At 44.8% G+C, this 18,078-nt stretch overlaps 1 protein-coding gene across 2 annotated transcripts in view; it reads left to right on the forward strand.

Annotated features, from left to right (window-relative positions):
- Positions 1 to 18,078, forward strand: part of LOC144153530 (disks large homolog 5-like) — a 94,793-nt gene that overhangs the window by 57,830 nt on the left and 18,885 nt on the right. For both annotated transcript variants that reach the window (XM_077685158.1, XM_077685164.1), the window contains exons 18-19: positions 5,997 to 6,177; positions 17,332 to 17,503. In XM_077685158.1, the coding sequence (XP_077541284.1) occupies positions 5,997 to 6,177; positions 17,332 to 17,503 (353 nt within the window). The remainder of the gene's footprint in view (positions 1 to 5,996; positions 6,178 to 17,331; positions 17,504 to 18,078) is intronic.

The following is an 18,078-nucleotide window of genomic DNA, read 5'->3' on the forward strand; positions in this document are numbered from 1 at the left end:
CAAGTGAACCTAGTTGAAAACTTTCAATCACAAGGTTGTAGAGTGTTTAAAAGCTGTCAGATACCAAGGTTTTTCTGAGAATTTTTTGAAATGGGAAAAATCCACGGCCCTCAAGTGAAATATCGAGAAATGTGGGTGAGGCGCACGTGCAGTGATAACAACAGGGGCTGCAGATGCACAAGACAGCATGGCAGTGTTCAATGCAAGGGTGTGCTGAAGTGCAAAATGCATAAATGATACACTCCAGCAGACAGTTGTCCGAATTTGTCGTGTTTTCTTTGAAACATTGCGAAATCTTTTGTACTAATGAAATTTTCAATGAAACAGTTGAATTCAGTGTTCCCTTTGACATTCTGCGAATTTGTATTCAAAATTTTTGGCTGGATTCCTTGACTGGATTAGTACTACAGTCGAACACGGATATATCGAACTCCAAAGGGATCGCGAAATAGTTCGATGTATAAAAAATTCGATATAAAAATATGGGCTGTGAGACCTCACCTGTGGCGTACGACCACTTACCGATCGGCGCATTCAAGAATGACAACTAATTCTGCACTAACGACGCAACAGGATGCTTTATTTGCGTGAAAAGAAACCGCTGATCTTGGCCGTGCTTCTTCGTCCTGTACATGGAATTAAAGACGCTGGTCTCGATCTTTTCGAGGCTATCCAGGTGTGACAGCCCAGTTCCTCCCATGTCGCCGCAACTACGTAGAATCAAGCTGAACGCAGCTGCCAGTTCACCGGCGGAGTACGATCGTGAAGCCGCACCCTCGTCCGGACGATCTCCGCCACTCGAGCTATCAGCCTGGGTTCCTGCAACCGCAGCTACGATATCCTCGTCACCGACGCTCGCAACAGCCTAAACATTGCTGTAAGCGTTCACGAAGTCGCTGGCAGACAGTCTGGCTGAAACAGCAGCCGGGAAAAGGGACGACAGGTTTCGAAACGTGTCGTCCATTCCCTATTCGTCGCCGTCGCCGCCTTCGCAAGCTTCCGAAAGTTCGGCCGTCACGAAGCCTGCCTTCCGGATGCAGTTGGCCACGCTCTGCTTTACGCTTTTCCAGAAACCCGTCATCGTGTGTATGGCCCCCAGCTGGTCAACTTTAAGCTCGGTGCCCTTGCGGAGGTTCATCAAAAGCCAATTGAGGAGTCGCCTCCTGTACCCAACCTTGAACGACTTAGTCGAGTGGTCGAGCGGCTGCAGCCTGGCTGTTGTGTTCGGAGGCAGAAACTTGCGCTCGATGTTGTCGAGCTCACAGGGGGTTTGGTTGGCCGAGCAGTTATCCATGAGAAGGCAAGCATGATGCTCCGACGCTCCGGCTTCTGTCCTTGTCGGGTTTCGGCGAAGGCACTAAGCAACCGTGGAAATCGGGGGTGCAGCGACTGCCGAAGAGCACCTTCCAGCTCGTGCGGTGTTCGATATACCCTATGTCGGGAAAAATACCGTTCGATATAAACGTACGAATTCCTATACTTTTACACAGAATTTTCAAGGGAATAATTCATGAGTTCGATATAAACAATAATTCGATATACCCGTGTTCGACTGTATGTTGTTGGAAAATTCAACTTTGGTTGAAGTCAGTCAGGTGAGCGAATGCGGGAAATGCCTTGAGAGGCCATCACCTTAATTTCACATATTTGCCATTCCACTATGGCTACGTTTCGACTGAAGCAAAGTTGTGTGAAGTCTTCGTTGCACGAAGTATGTTTAATGTTGTATGAAGTCTTTAACCCTTTAAGGTAGGTCACCACCTTCGAAAAAAAAATTTACAGGTGTAGCCCAAACGTTACAATTATATTTTTGGCTTGTAAAGCTTACACAGTTAAAAACTTTAAATAGATAAAATTTCTAAAAATGTGTAAAAAAAATTTATATAAATTAAAATGCGCCAAAATATGCATGTTGCGCGAACAGTCATAAGCTCAAAATAGTAGGTGCGATTCAAACACGACTTGGCAGGAACATAATGAAGACAATAACCTGTGCAACTAACCTCCATGAATATCACATCTTTAAGCTAAGTTGCGTAATCATAAAAAGACTCAAAAATTTGCTATCTGGCACGTTTGTGTTTCCCACAACTGGCCATAATATAAAAAGTTACCCATATTTTTCACTCATTCTGCTTGATTGCATAGCTCTACATATAAATAAACAGCACACAAAGTTTGGTAAGAAAACAATTTCTAGAAGCAAAGTTATCACTGTTCGCGTAACTAATGGTTGCAAAAAATCAAGTTTTCAGAAAAATGGCTTTGAAGGTTTAGCCTTATTGTACGTACTATAAGAAACAGTCAATGCGCTTAAAATCCGCCAGGCTTATAGCTTCCACCCTCCTTGTAACCGGCACGAACTCCGTTTGGCCAAGCTGAGGCGCACATATTTTTTTGCCTGTTTCGAGTCTTACAGTTGACTCACATGCAGCCTTCGTCATACGGTGACAGTCAGTGGTTAGGCATGTCGTCCTCGTACTATAACTGTAACTGCAGACTATAAAGTACTGTAACGGTCTCCTTGCGAGGCTAGAACTAAATCCGGGAGCTTAAAACGGCATACGAAAAAACAAGGGCAACCAGCCACGAACGCAAGGCAATGCAAATGCGCGCAACGTGAACACGAGTGTGCCACCCATTGCCCCTTAGTGAAAATTTTGAAATAATTTAAATGTAGAATATCCCGAAATGTGTCCAAAAGCTTAGAATGTAGCTAAATAAATTAGCATTACGTAACGTATATACGAAGAAACCTTTAGGACGATATGGCAGATACTGCGGAATCGGAAACCTTCAGTTTCGGTTTCGGATGCGTCTCGGCAGCGTTGAAAAATGATCATAACTTTTTAACCGATTAAGATAACAGCACAATTTTTTTTCTAAATATTCTTCAATAGACAGGGATGTTGAAAATGCGAAATTTAAAAAAAGCCATTTTTTTCAAAAAATGCGTTTTTGAAGGTGTCGACCTACCTTAAGGGCCGCCATGTCTGAGTAACTTGGGGGCAAGTGCCAATGCACACCCCTTGTAATGCCCAGGTAGGCTGTATGTAACCCTAAATAAGCCGCACTTTTTTTTTTTTCCAAATTTCATTAGGGTGCAGCTTATACACAAGTCAGGTTTATAGCTGCACATTAGCTCACTGTAGTGCCACTGGACTAGTGTATAGTAATGCAACAACTGGTGACAGGTTATGAACATTCTGTTTAAATTTAACTATTCATCACGGTTGTCACGCTCGCCATTGTAGGACGCGCTCACCTCATCGGCACGCTCCCATAGCTGATAATCTGTGCCGTTCGTCCCATTAAAATGAAGATTTTTGTGACGATGTCCACTGCCAATGAATGCCACACGTTCAGGACGTAAATGCACACTTGATGAAGGGAAGCTCTCTTCACTCGCTCTGTTCAAGTTTTTTTTTTTTTTTTTCATGGCTGGCCACGCCCATTCATGTGGAGTAGCACTGCCAAAATTATGTTTTGAATGGCCAGTTACATAAATATGAAGCGGCTGCAGTACACTTATCGAGCCACCTGGAATCTCGGCCAAGTCCATTCGAGAGTCAGCCAGCCAGACATTCACAGTGTCTGTTAGATGCCCTCTAACGCTGTCAAGAACAAGAAAGGCCTTGCTCTGTAGTAGGCCCCCTGGTCAGTTCATATAGTAAAACCTCATTACAAGAGACACTCAAGGGAGCCAAAAAACGTGTCTCTTGTAACCAAGGTCTCTTGTATGCAATGTTGCTAACATGGCTAACATGGGAAAACCAACCAAACCGCTTTCATTCAAATGTCTCTTGTAACCAAGTTTCTCTTGTATGCAATGTTGCTAACATGGCGAACATGGGAAAACCAACCAAACCGCTTTCATTCAAATGTCTCTTGTAACCAAGTGTCTCTTGTAACAGTGTCTCTTGTAACGAGGTTTGACTGTACTGTTTTTAGCCGGTCTACGACCAACTTGTCAGGGCATTCATTTTTTTTTAACCCAGACTACTATGCTCTAGGGGAACTTTTCTTTTGGCCAAGTCTTTCAAACACAGCATAGATTAGAAGGTTCCTTTCAACGGCGGCGATACCAAGCGTCACTGTGCACCTTTGCTCTTTGCTGCTGGTCGTGCGTGCGGAGCCACTTTTTGCCCCTTTGTCTTCAACCACACAATTTTCTGGTGCTTGGAAGCAAACTGGTCTGGTCAGCGTTGCCCATCGGAAGCAGGCTGTGCTCACGTGCTCTCATAAGTGCATTGACAAAGTAATACAATTTCGTTATTACAATGTCGTTCAATTATGCATGCACAGTTCGGGCTATTTTATAAAATACTGAAGCCATCCTTAACTTGCTTTAAAGTCCAGTGTGTCTATTTGCGGAGCGATAGTGGTTGCTTTCATGCAGATCATTTCTATCAACAACGCACAGTCGTTGCTAGTGGTGCTGACTAGAGCCACTAAATAAGCTACGCTTAAGAGTAACGACACTGATGCATGCTGGCAGCCATTTTGGTGCCTGTCCCCAGGGTGGCCAGCTTTATACACCCAATTGCGGCCAACCTTGACAGGCAGAATTGGTCCGGGTGCCGCTTGACAACTATGGCAGCGGTGTTTACTTTTCGAGGATTTTGAGACAGCGCGCCGGTGCGACAGGGTCAGGCTCGGTTACACTAGCATAGCTTCTTTAGTGGCTCTAGGTTATGCTGCAGCCAGTGAATAAGCTACGCTTTCCTAGTGGCTGTAGGTTATGCTAGGCCACTGTCATTCTTTTCCAGTGGGATGCAAAGCAGGCATTTTCCACCTTCCGGCTGTTTGAAACAGCCCAGTACAGAGCAGCACGGCATCGCTACTCTGTCTGGGGCTTAAAAACTCACTTTCAACGTGTCATACAGCCACACTGCGCTCAGAAAATCGCGATTTATGGAAGAATGCACGCACGCGGCAACACAGGGGCATCAAAATGTCAGCGCCCACGGGTTTTCCGGGGTAAACAAATGTCATGTGACGCGGCTCGACCAATGGCCGCTGTCGGCTGCATACAACAAGGAGAGAGGAGGGCCGATACTCTGAAAAATCATCTAGTGGCTCTAGTGCTGACCTGGTTGATGAGGTCCTCTTCAAGTTTCAGAAATTTGCATATTTCTACGGGGAGCATTTCAGATTAGGGTGGCGTTGACAAGGTCTTGCATTTGCATACATCATCAGCGTGCACACTTTTTGTCGACATCTAACTTGCACTCAGCAGCCCGTTTACCATGTTAGTCAGCATATTTTGCGATTTGAAGTTAGAAGCCTGCAGTGTAACACCATTTGTGTGTGCCAATTGCTTCCACTCATTCGCGTTTCAAAGCATGTAGTCTGCTACACAACGTGGCACATGCAATTCAGCGGACTCTTCAAGCGGTGCACATACATCCAGTCAACAAAAACCAAATGATGCTAGCCTGCACTGGCCGGTTGCTGCGAAAAATAAGACTGAAGCAGTGAGAGTAACGTTCGTGCAATGATAGGGATAATGTGCACTGAATGGCGAAAACTTAGCGGCGCCATCTTCTAACACTTTGCAGGACTAGGGCCTCAGTAGGTGGCGAAACTAAGACTCGAAACGCTTATAGACAGGTCCAGCATTGGAAAGAAAAAAAAAAAAAAAGGAAATGAAAACGGGGGAGTCCTATATCCTGGCAGAGACGTGAAAACACTATAATGGGTGGTACACCTATTACCACCTTTGCATAGAGGCACACATGGCTGCAGGAGTGAAAATGAGCTGCAGGGTATTTCTGACTCAGTTCAGAACATCGAAAACAAGAAAAAATACTCGTTGGCACTGAAATGAGGAAGATAGGTAAACTTTTAGTTTGACACTAATGCAAATGCCCTTCTTTGAGGGCAATCTTGGATCTTTTGTCAAAAAACTTTCTTGGTCAGCCTGGGCTGAAGCATGCCTCCCCCCCATTACAACTTTTAACGAGCTAATGTCTTGTCCTGCGTCTTCTGTCCAGAGTATCGAGAGGTAGCGTCTGACAACATCAGCACGAGTGAGGAGAACTCGCCCGTGGACACTCCTGCGGCCTCGCCCAAGATGCGCCATTCCAAACGATCTGACCTGATTCGCATTTCGAACGATGATGTCCCCAGTTCAGCTACATCCACCCTGACCCGGCAGAAGCAGTCCTGTGTCAGGTAAGCACCTGGGCCCCAGGGCATTGTGACTCTGGCCTTCTGATGCAATAAGTGTTGCTACCGCTGGCAACAAGCTGAAAAGGCAGGATTGAACTTGGGCCAGCATGCCGCCCTTGCACATAACTTTGCCTCTGCTCAACCATTTCATACGTTTGAAGCTGTTGGTGGGTGCAACCACAGATAAACCTCGATGGCTTTACAGAGGAAAGTTATGAAATAGAAGTATTGCAAGCATGCTAACAGGCAGGCAGACTTGCATGTCTGTCTTTAATCACGCATTTCTCTCATTTCTCAGACATCTGTTCCCATCAGCCGCTTCGTTCTTTTACCTTTTAGTGTGATGTCGTGGTGCATTGTTTAACACAGAGGTGACCTTAGGAGGAACATTATGATACATGGAAAAATAGCACTCAGATGAGGCCCTCGGGTAGCACTGTGTTTTCAAATTAAAAGTAGCCTGAGTCCACCTGTACTAACGTGGTAAATAGCAAAAGCTACTGGCCCGGCAGCCTCTAAGGTTGCAGCAGTGATAGGGTTTCCGCTCCCAGATGTCACTGTGCATGCGAGAGGAAGTAGGAGCTGTCCTCAGGTCGCAACACGTGGTGGACTTTTGATTGCCCTCAATCTCAGAAGGGAGGTTTGTTATGATAGCAAAGCATCATTTCAGGCCTACTTGGGGGAACATATTTAAGAGGACAGATGGAACAGGCTAAAATTGTTACCGTGAAAAAGCTGCCCTCAGTTGTCCTAAATGAGGGTTTATAAATAGGTTCTTGCTGTGAAATTGAGGCTGTAACAAAATAAATTCTGGCAAACTGTATAGAAATGTTGAAGGCTCCCTTCCACATGTTGTTATCCATGCCCCGTAACTTCCTATGTTTAAATGGACCATAAAAGGCGTGCTTGGTGCAGTAGCACACAGCTCTGTAACGCTATAATTGGAAATATTCTTCAGCTACGTGTTAACGTAAAACCAGATGCATAATTAGGGAGGTGCATGGGTCCTCCCTTTGTCAGAATACTTCCTGACAAAATTTTCCTCTCTACTGCTTTTGATAAGCTTATTTGTACAAGAGCATCTTCTCCTAGTTGCAAGAAAAGAAAACATCATTCATAAAAGAGAGTTGGAGAATTATGCACGTTTACTGAAGCCTCATTTGTGTATCAAAGTTTATTTCCTTTACTTTCATCGTGTCCCCTGCATTGTTGCATACACAAATGTTTTAACTCCCTTGAAAGGAATTCTTGCCAACTCTGCTATCATGCACCCTCTTTCAACATGTGTAAATAGTTGCTTTCATGACGTTGTATGTCACTTCAAGCTATTAGGACATCGCATATGCTCGGGCTTTGTTTTACGGCATCCTTTATTTACTGTCCTTGTGAGAGACAAGTGATGCTGAATTTTGGAGCTGTAGATTATGATGATGGTGGCATTAGTGAGAAGCAGCAAGCCTTGTGAATGAAGGCCATTCTGACTGCTTGTACTGGGTGACAGTACGTTCAAGGCAGAGTTTTGGGGGGCATTGTTTTTGTTTTTTCTGATCAGCTGTCTGATGGGAAAATTCTGTGTATACCTTGTGTGGGCTTAAAGGAGCCATGAAGAGAAAATGCAAGTTGGTTTTATTCGAAAGATTTCGTGTTTTATAGTGCCCCCAGCGCTTGTCCGGATACAAACGGTGCTTTATTCACTGAGAAATTAAACAATTTAGGTTAAAATTTTGATTTTCCTGCTCAATCGTGTGTTTTCGTGGTCCCAAATGACATCACAGGAACCGACCGCTCTGCAGCCTAGAGTACCTTCATTCACGCATCCGCCGTACAGGGTAGAGACATGTATACACTGGCGCCGCCATTTTCGGTTGCTCGCTCGCCGCCGAAGCAAGTCATTGTGACAAAACCGCGCTAAAATTATCGCCGCAACGCGGTTTACTGAAGAAGTTTGAATCATATTGTCTGTTTCGCGTTGCTAGGTCTCGTGGGAAACGAAAAGAATAACGCGTTGAGCCCGTTGGCCCAATTGCGGTGGCACGGGACCGTTCAAAGGTTGTCTCCACCCTGTACAGCGGTGTTGGTTTGTTCCCGCGTTTCTTTACGTTCCGTAACCTAGATGGCGCCACCATACCGTGGCAAGCGTTTGGTTTGTTTTTGCCCGCATTTAAACTGGCTTGTTTTTGTTCTGGAAGAAAATATTCGTTCCCTGAAACAGTGCTCGCTCGACAAATGGGGTCACGTAAGACACCGTTGCTTGCGTCAATCGGCCAGTGTCGTCTGAGACAACCCCAAGCCCTGTAGTGCTGTGCATCTAAACCAAGCATGCTGTGCGCAGTACGAACAGCAGAACGCATCAGTACTTCTATGTTTACATGTGCTTAATAACTTCCACTGTTTGTCCCATCATTCTTATTGCTTTGTAAAGAATGTGCCCTAAATTTAAGCGCAAATCGCTCGTTCGTCTAGTTTGTAAGCTCTACCTAATTTGCGTCTGCTTCTGCCAGCCTCCGCCAATCGCAGAGCTTAGCTCATGTGACGACATAGGTTCTGTTGCGGGAAATGAGCTGGTGGGTCGCATGACCATTCCCGTTTTTCCTAATTATGTAGCTTATTTGAGCGAAGTTTACGTTAAAAGTGGTGTCAGTATGATTCTAACGAGACAATCTTTTGAATGAACCAAACTTGTGTTTTCTCTTCATGGCTCCTTTAACAACAAGTAGATTGCTGTCCATTTGGGGTCCCTGCTAATGCTGTGGCGCACAGGTTCCCACATAACACTGTGCACGCATTCTCCTCCTGCTACAATAATGGGATCAGTCGCATGCCAAATGAACTTCTCACCCATTTTTACTGCTGTGGAAGCTGGCTTGGGAGGGGACCGGCCTAATCGTGCGTACATCAGCAAATGGCTTCAGGATGGTGGCAACATTGGTTGTACACTCAACGAAGCTCTCCTCCTATAATTACTGGGGTCAGGTGACTGCGGCCTGCTTGCAGCGTTACGTTTGAGCAGAACTTCTGGACAGGAAGAGGAAACAATGTGCGCTATGCTGAGCACTCGGGCTTAATTTCACCGTTCCTGTGCTTCGCACCAGTACCATCTCAAGTGGCATTGGCTGGGTGAATGCTTCTAGTTTCTGAAATGTGTTACCATACCTGCCAGGTTTCCCGAATTGTCCGGGAGACTCCCGAATTTTGATGGTTTTGTACGATTGTACGGCCGAAACGAAAATCTCCCGAATACACACCTGTGTCAGGCCAAACCTTTCTCCCAGTTTGGACACATTGCGCCAGAGCTACCCGACAGTCTAATACAATCCTACAGCGATTGACATCGTGATAAGTGAGGAGGTTAAAAAGCGTAGTCGGCCATGCGTGCAAGTTAAGCTGCTTAGTAACACAGAAACGCAAAATGTGAGAGGCAGTTCAGTATGGTAAAGAAAAATTGCACCCAGTTCCGAGCACCCATCCTACCGGCGAGCGGCCGTAACACGTTCCACTCTGCGCAGTGAACGTTTTTTCATCATCATCATGTCTAATACAACCCTCAGCCACGTTTTTTTGGCGAGGAGTCACAGGTACGAACATTGTTACGCTCTACAGTATTTACCAGGACTTCCTGAAAAAGGTGGCGTCAGCCCCGCCAAAGATTTAGCATCTGACCAGTGGTGCATACCTCATTAGTTGTTTGGACGAAGCAGTGTAAATAATTGCACTCTGCTGCTACTAATTTTTCGATCCCTTAGCCTCCCCCCTTCCCCTGTCGGAGCTCCCTAATGCCATCTCGGAGAACCTGGCAGGTATGGTGTTACATGCATACATACATAAGGAAAACGAATGCGGCTGACAGTTGTGGTTGGTGTTTTATGAGTATTTTGAGTAATTCAGTCCTTTTGTCCTCATGGGGAAGCATAGCTAGAAAGCTGTGGGAACTGTTTCACCAAATGCTTTGGCACGCACGCAGCAATTACAAGCAAAGTAGCTGTGGACCTACCCAATCCCTTTCCACAAGGGGAGTGCAGGTCTTGCTGCAAGCAAGGTGCATCATAAGGTACCTTAGAAAAAGGGTGGACATAGACGACTACAAGAGTATATAAACGTGTAGCAGGAAACTCTAAATAATGAAAAGTGTCGGTGTTGGCATGGTGCAGAAGGTGCTTTGCCAGAACACTTTGTGCTTTGCCAGAAGTGTGCGAAAAATGCTGGCCAATAGCAGAACTTATTTTGTTGGGATGCATAGATGCAGTTCCGACATGTAAACGCAGTAGGAAAGATGGCGGGGATTAGGTTAATTAAGCGGAGGTAAGCGATGGCATATTTTTCAGCACAAGTTTAATTAAGCTCCCTTCTGTTTCAAGGGGCCATGCAGGCAAAATACAAGTTGGTTTTATTCGAAAGATTTCGTGTTTTATAGTGCCCCCAGTGCTTGTCCAGAAGCAGACGATGCTTTATTCACTGCGAAATTAATCAACTTAATTTAAAATTTCGATCCTCCCGCTAAATCGTGTGCTTTCACGTCTGCAATGACATCACAAGCTAAACTTGGTGTGCTGGAGAGCCTTGTTGCTCTTAGTCAACCTGGATGGCGCCACCATACTGCAGCAGGCTTTTTTCTGCCTTTGCTTTGTTTTTGACCATATTTCTACCTGGCTTGTTTTTGTTCAGGTAGAAAATAATCGTGTCGTGAAACATGGTGTTTGGTCGACAAACATGGTCATGTAAGACACCGTTGCATACGCCAATTGGGCAGTGTCGTCTGAGATAACCCCAAAGCCCGCAGTGCTGTGCAGCTAAAATAAGCATAGTGCGCGCAGTACCAACAGCAGTATGCATCAGTACTCCCATGTTGAAGTGTACTTTCATAACTTCCACTGTTTATCCCACCATTCTTACTGGTATAAAAAGAATTTGTCCTAAATTTAAGCGCAAATAGCTCGTTCGGCAAGCTTATAAGCTCTGCCTAATTTGCATTTGGTTTTGCCGGCCTCAGCCAATCGCAAAGCTGGCATGTATGACATCATAGGTTTTGTTGTGGGAAATGCGCTAGTGGGTCGCATGGCCATTCCCTTTTTTCCTAAGTATATAGCTTATTTTTGCGAATTTTTTGTTAAAAGTGGTGTCAGTATGATTCTAACGAGGCAAACCAGACTTGTGTTTTGTGTGCATGGCCTCTTTGAGAAAGGAGCAATAGTTGACTTGGATGTCCTTTGAGCATGTAACCCTGTGATTGTGCGTGTCAAGGGACTGTGTCCATAACCCAAGTAGCGATCGGCGCAGGTTCCTTCTTCTGTCAATGCTCTTCAAAGGTGTTTGTTTTCTTGTGACCTTCGGTAGTAGTATTTTAAACGTTGCACCACTGTTCTGTGGAGACTGCTTGTTTTGTCGATGCAGTTGAATTTTCCCTCAGCACACAGTATTTTCGAGAGGACACTCGGAAATGTGATGTGAGGGAGGGGATCTTTCAAGTCGATAAATTTGAGACGCAGCTTGCTAGGGACCGCGGGCAGGATGGGCACACCTTTGGGGGTGCTCATTTCTTTCTTGAAGCTTACTGCATTTTTGCTGCTTTTGCCTTTGTCAGTGACCTTTTTTGTCACTAACATTCTTTTACTTGACCAGATTGCATACTATCGGAAACCTTATTACGCAAACATAAATATGCAACCTAGAGCTGTGTTTTATAAATCACCCGCTACTCTGCTTTCTTGGGGACTGCCTTGAGGTTGTATGCGCCTCTGCACCTGCTGCAACTGTTGTGGTGCGCATTATGTAAGATCGCTTGAGCACAGTGTTGCCTAACTTTAGAATGGTGAGAGTGGGTTTGCGACACGAATAGCGTTGCTCCTCCTATAGAACAACTTTGTATAAGGGAACAGATCTGGTTTGCTGGTTGTTGTAGCATGTTCTTACGTGTAGTAGTAAAGTCAGAGATATCCGAAACCAATTGAAAATATAAATTGCGCAGGCATCAGGCATGTTTCATAGCATTTATGCTACATGTTCAGAGCCCCTGGTTTTTGTAGTCAAGTGTAAATGTGTGCAAAAACTGGCTTGCCCAGGCGTGTCATTCAAGAAGACCAACTGCTTTGATGTGTAAAGTTGCTGCACATTGCAGGGCAGTTGGGCTGGATCAGGTGATCTCGCAGTCATTTGGCACACATGGATACAGAACAGCAGATTTTTTTTTTTTTTGCAAGTGTGTGCGTGCTTTGTGGAGTTGTGCCTTCATGACAGTATTACAAAATAATAATGGTATGGGGTGCTGCACCTTTACCATACTTCAGAAAGGTTTTGATGGGCTATGAATTCTGGGAAGCAAAACGTTCGCAAGGTCTCCAGCAAGTGTTGTTCATTAGTGTTTTATTCTCTGCAGCTGCTGAAATTCAGGCTGCTTCACATAAGAGTTGTGAATCCTGGGAAAGCAGATTTTTGATACTTTTTTTCGGGTGTGCATGTGTGGGAAAGTTAGTGTAAGTAACAGGAACAAAAGGAAATGTTATTATAATGCAGTCGTTGCATAGGGATATTTCGTGGTTTGTAAATGTCAAATATGATGCCTTTCTTCTTCTTTTTTTTTTTTTTCCCAAGGGACAGCTGTGCTCTTAATGAACTACCACATTTACCTTCATATTGCAAGGGAGTGCATTCAGTGTGGCTGATCCAAGTTGTGTTTCACAAGGGGACAGTTCTTCCGCAGATCTTAGGGCCAACTTGCATGCAGAATGGCCGTAATTATCAGCGTCTTTTATAATGGAAATGCAAGGTTGTCCCAGTAGAGTAACTTGACGGATGGGGCCACAATGGCTACCCCTTGCATGGTGGTAGCTATTGGGGACACACCCTATTTGGAGCTCGTTGAATTGATTGCATTACACAGCCCTCCACTCTAGGTTCTACAGAGTATCCAAAGTAGTATATTACCATCTTTGTTGGGCACTACAGTACATGTGCCTGCCTGCCAGCTGACATTACATTTGCAAACGAGACTAAGACACTGCTGGCTACCTTTTTCATTTCTCCATGGTGGTGTTGTTACCAAGCACATGCTTTGAATATTACTTTTATGCATGCTGCACTTTTCTGTGCAGTTGCTATGGCTGTGGGCTTTACATGATAATGCAAGGAGTCTGCTAAAGTTATCACTGCAATGCCACTTTCAAACTTTCCTCTCAAGGTGTTTCTGAAAAGGTCTTGCTACATGGAGTACAAATTTACAAACCAAATATCAGCTTTATTTTGTTCATAAAAATGTTCAGTACTTTGCACGCTGCTCCGTGAACAAGTACAACTCGGCTTTTCTTGAAAATGGGGCTCTGCTTTGGGGGAGGGTGCAATTTATTTATAGCAGGTGCAGGACAAATGATGTGGACAAGTCCTGCTCATTCGAATCAGGGAAGCAACCAGTTTTTATTGAACCTGCTGTTTTGTGAGCTCTAGCTTGCTCTCATTTCAGTTTGTTTACCTCTAAATTCACTCGTGCATAGGCCGTAATAGCTTATGCAAGCGTAAGCCTATTATTCAGGTTGAAACTATTGCAAGCACTGTGTTCAAGGCGCCAGTCAGTACAATTTATCCATCTTGTAATACTAAATTTGTAGTGTGAGTTCCAAATTTTGCTGGGTTTCTGTCAAATTTGTACCAGACACTTTTTCTCGAGTGTGCCTTAATTCGTACCCTTGCATCCTGAGCAACCAAAGGCTATTTATTTGAAAAGAAGTCTTACAAGGGTCTTGGGAGCTTCATGACATATTTAACACCTGTTTTTCTTCTCTTGTTAACCCGAACCTGTTGGCTTTTGTGAGGAACATCTTCCATTTGATTTTCGCCAAGGTGAGCGGATGCTTGCTCATTTTTCAAAGCCTCTTATTCAGTTTCCCTTGCCTTCTTTTCACCTTTTTTGCTCAGCCCTCTTCATACAGACGTAACGACAAAATATTCAGACATTTTTCTTGCCTCCATTTTGGAGAACGCCCTCCTCCTATTTTTGCATGGGCTGTTAATCGTAAGACGAATAATTGTTGAGCTGGCAGAAACAGTAGCTTCAACTCCCGCCCCCTCTGCTTTTTCTCTTCCTGGCTGCAGCCACTGGAATTTTGAACACAATTTTTAGCCTTGATAGTGGTAGCTTGCAAGGACGTAGTGGTGGTAACTGGATGTTAATGTTGTGTATTTGCAGTTTCTCGAGTTTTTACTATGCCGAAGACTTTAATAACTTGACGGTGTTACTTATTACTGAATTTAGGACGGACTTTTTGATTGGTAAGCTTTTACTTCCTGCTGGACTGGTATGCTTTGGTCTAGTGCTTGTGTAGTTTCACAGTTCAATGGGCTTGCTGCTTGCACTTGCTTTGGAGCCCCTCTTTTAGGATTTGTTTGTTCCATTTCTCTTGTTCTGTTTGCCCTCTTGGTTTCATCTTTCATTTGATCTTACCTCTACTTGTTGCCGTCTCAACGCACACGGGATGCCTGTGCTTCTTAGGCTGCCTTTTCCTTTTTTGGATGCGCCCTGAAAACAGTGATGTTGTGACCTGTGCCGAGTGATGTGGTGTCACCGCAGCCTTCCTGCTCCATTGCTCTCTGTTTGCATCTGGCTCTTGTTTTTATGCTCTAAATGCTTGTGCGATGATAACTGCACAGCGCCGTGTTTCTAGCCCTGTATAGCTGGGTGTTCCGCCATTTCGAGTGTCCACTCGGTGCATATTTGTTTACAGTTTCTAACGTTTGCTTCGATTTCTGCATCATGTTTGAAATGTTTGAATAATTTTTGAAAGGTCTCAAGTGGCGTACAAAGGACCTTCCACAGATTTGAAAAGCACATTTACTTTGTTTACAATTATTAAATATGCTCTGTGATTGGTAAACTTTAAAATAAAAGCCGCTTAAAGGAGTACTGACACGAGATTTCAAAGCTGGAAATAGCTTCTTTTCTATATGGAAATATACCCCAGATAGTTTCAACCCTTATAAAACATTTTAAATCACTTTTATTCTTTGCATGCATGAGAAAGCTCAGAACGGATACCCTTTCGACATTGGCATCAGCATCAGCATGACGCATTGAGCACCATGCACCAAACTGCCATTGCATTGGGCGATGTGGTCATGGCGCTGGCTGCTGTTTGCACGCGCTGCTCCACCTTGCGCATCGTGTCGCAGTTTTGGGACTGACGTCATGATGCCCAGGTACGGGTGACCACAGCTGGTCTGGAAGCGCGTGCTTGCTCCAGCACGTGCATCCAGACCGGCCATGGTACAACGAGAACAGTGGCGTCAAGAGCGCCCTCCTGTCATGGTGACTGCCTCGGTGTTTGTTTCATCGAAACCGAAACTGACACGAATAAATGGGGTCGTAAATAATTGTTTATGCTGTGATTGACCATGTAATGTGCCATTCCATTATTACTGGGCTGGTAGGCACCCATAGGAGCGAAAAAAACTTAACATGAAAATTTCGTCTCAGTACTCCTTTGAGGACTCACTTGGGCACAGTGCAGTGAACTGTATTTTATATGAGCTGCAAAGTTGATGTGTGTGCATGGTGCTACCGAGTTCTTGACTCGCAGAACAGGGAACAGATGAGCATGTAGTGTTTAGTATTGCAATTAGCGGTACACTATTTATGTTTTATTTTTAAAATATATAAGGCAGGTAAGAAAACACACAAGAAAATCCTTTTTCCCTGCCCTTGTGGCCTTGTATGTGGCCAGTTGTAAGTACTCTGTTGTGTCTAACGACACCATCAGAAACGTTAGTTATACCATAGTTTTTGGTGCTCCAGTGTATTTTGATATGTCAGCATTGGTCAGCAAACATCAGTGTCTACTTAATCTGTTTGTTATGGTCTACACTGTCTGCTCCTACAGTTCCATTGCCTTTAAAGCAGTTTGCTAAATGTAGCTCAATGATAAGACAACTCGGGCCGAATTCTCCAAAAAAGGGGCATCATTTTGAAGCGACACTGGTGTTGGCATGCGTGTGCATGTAATCTCCGTTGCTTTACGCCATGTTCCAGGCGCTGCCCCTGGGCATCACCCGCCTAATTTACTCCTTCCCCCGCCCCTCAAAGCGACGCTCCTGCCCAAGACTACATGCACACGCATGCCAACACCGCTGCATCTCTTCAAAATGACGCCCTCAGTCTTTTTTTTTTTTTTTTCCTATTTTTGCACAGGTTAATCGTGATTAGGCTTTATAAGTTACTGCCAGTGTTAGAAAAAAAATTGTTTGTTCCTTTGTGTTGCATACCACAATAGATATAACTTTCAATGCCAAATCGACTTGTCTCCTCAAAAGAGATTTTATTTGTGATTGATATTATGAATGTTCACACAACTTTGGATATTCACACACTCCTACCGAGTTTAGCAAGGATCTGCTGTTTATAAAATATGGAGAAACATCCCATAAAAGTTAGAGATAATTCAGCCAAAATGGAAAGAGGCCACTTCATCAGTTACAAGACCTAAGTTCAAGAATGTGGCCACGAGACTTGCAGCCAATACAAGCTAAATTGTGTGGTCCAAAGTGTCCTACTTGCATGTACATGTCACAACCTATCGAAGCCGGAAAAAGTGATTAGGGAGTTTCCTAACTACTGCAGCTAAACAGCCTAAAAGCGGTGCTAGGTAATCATTTGGATTTAACTTTAGTCCAAAGCAGATGTCTCGGAAGTTGCACAGAGTGGCTGCTGATTTGCTGTGATCATGAGTGTTGCCACTTTCTGATTGACAGAGGGGGAACTCCTACAGAAGCCAAGCTACTAGTTCAGTATTTTTTGGTAAACTTTGAGTGTGCGCTGTGCGGAAAGTTTAGCATTTCTAAAACTCTAAGGACTGTATGTTGCATGTTGAGCATAAGTAACTCCAGTTGCAGTGAGTCTTTTAGCAGCACGAAAGCCAGAGAAACGAAGCTGAATTTATGGCCCGATCAGTTCTAGAAGCGAGACCAGCTTTAAATTTAAAGCAAGCTTTGGTTAGTTGTTTTGCTTCTTTTGCCGTTGGGGCGCTGTACGCTTGACCTGCATGGCCTTGTGTGTAATCCTCGAACAGGGGTGGGCAGTGTACATTACTAGTCTTTTCTTTTTCCTTTTTGTCTCGGCTGCACACTGACCTGCTCGTGGCGCCACCTCTCCCCCCCTCCCCCACACCGTCCCTATTCCAGCGCAAAGGGTTCCAGAGCAGAGCCCCGAATTGTCCTTCTGAGGAAGGCCAGCCCGAGTCTCGGCATCACGCTCCTCGGAGGCAACGCAGTCGGCATCTTTGTCCACTCAGTCCAAGAGGACTCTCCAGCCAGTGGACCGGCAGGCCTGCTGCCCGGAGACCAGATTCTAGAAGTGAGTCTCGCATCCAAGGGCTGCTCGAAAACCCAGTGTCACGCAGTTTCGGTTTTTCACAGCAATCTTTTGGGGGCTTCTGTATCTGATTCTGAGTCTTGCATTGAAATACTGGTAATTTACTGGCAGTGACTCTCCTAGGGGAGGAAACATTACCAGTACACAAGGGCTGTTGGCCAAGCTGTGCGTTGCAAAGTAGGTAATGCTCCCACTTTAAGCAGAACGAGTGCCTTTCTGTTGATATAGAAGAGTCCAGTGGAAGCATCAATGTCTGGCCAATAGGGATTTGGGAGTACGCTTCTGTAAGCTATTCCAGAGTGCTCACTATTTTGTTCATACGTCATCTAACACTGGTTGGGAGGTGCTTTTAGACCTTGTGTGTTCTGGGCCAGTTCACACAATGGGTAAAATCAGGTTCAGTCTGCATAATGCGTGATACTGTATTTGTGTAGAGGTGTGCACGAGCTTGCATTTACCTGAAAGCACAGGCCGAGCTCAGTGCGCCCGACTAACTTTTCACCCAGGTCCGGGCCGGACACGGGTCAAAATATTAATGCTTCAATCAGGCAGCTTGG

The sequence above is a fragment of the Haemaphysalis longicornis genome, unplaced genomic scaffold (assembly GCF_048455015.1).
Source record: "Haemaphysalis longicornis isolate Haplotype H1 unplaced genomic scaffold, Haemaphysalis longicornis Haplotype H1 scaffold_1, whole genome shotgun sequence".
Classification (NCBI taxonomy): Eukaryota; Metazoa; Arthropoda; class Arachnida; order Ixodida; family Ixodidae; genus Haemaphysalis; species Haemaphysalis longicornis.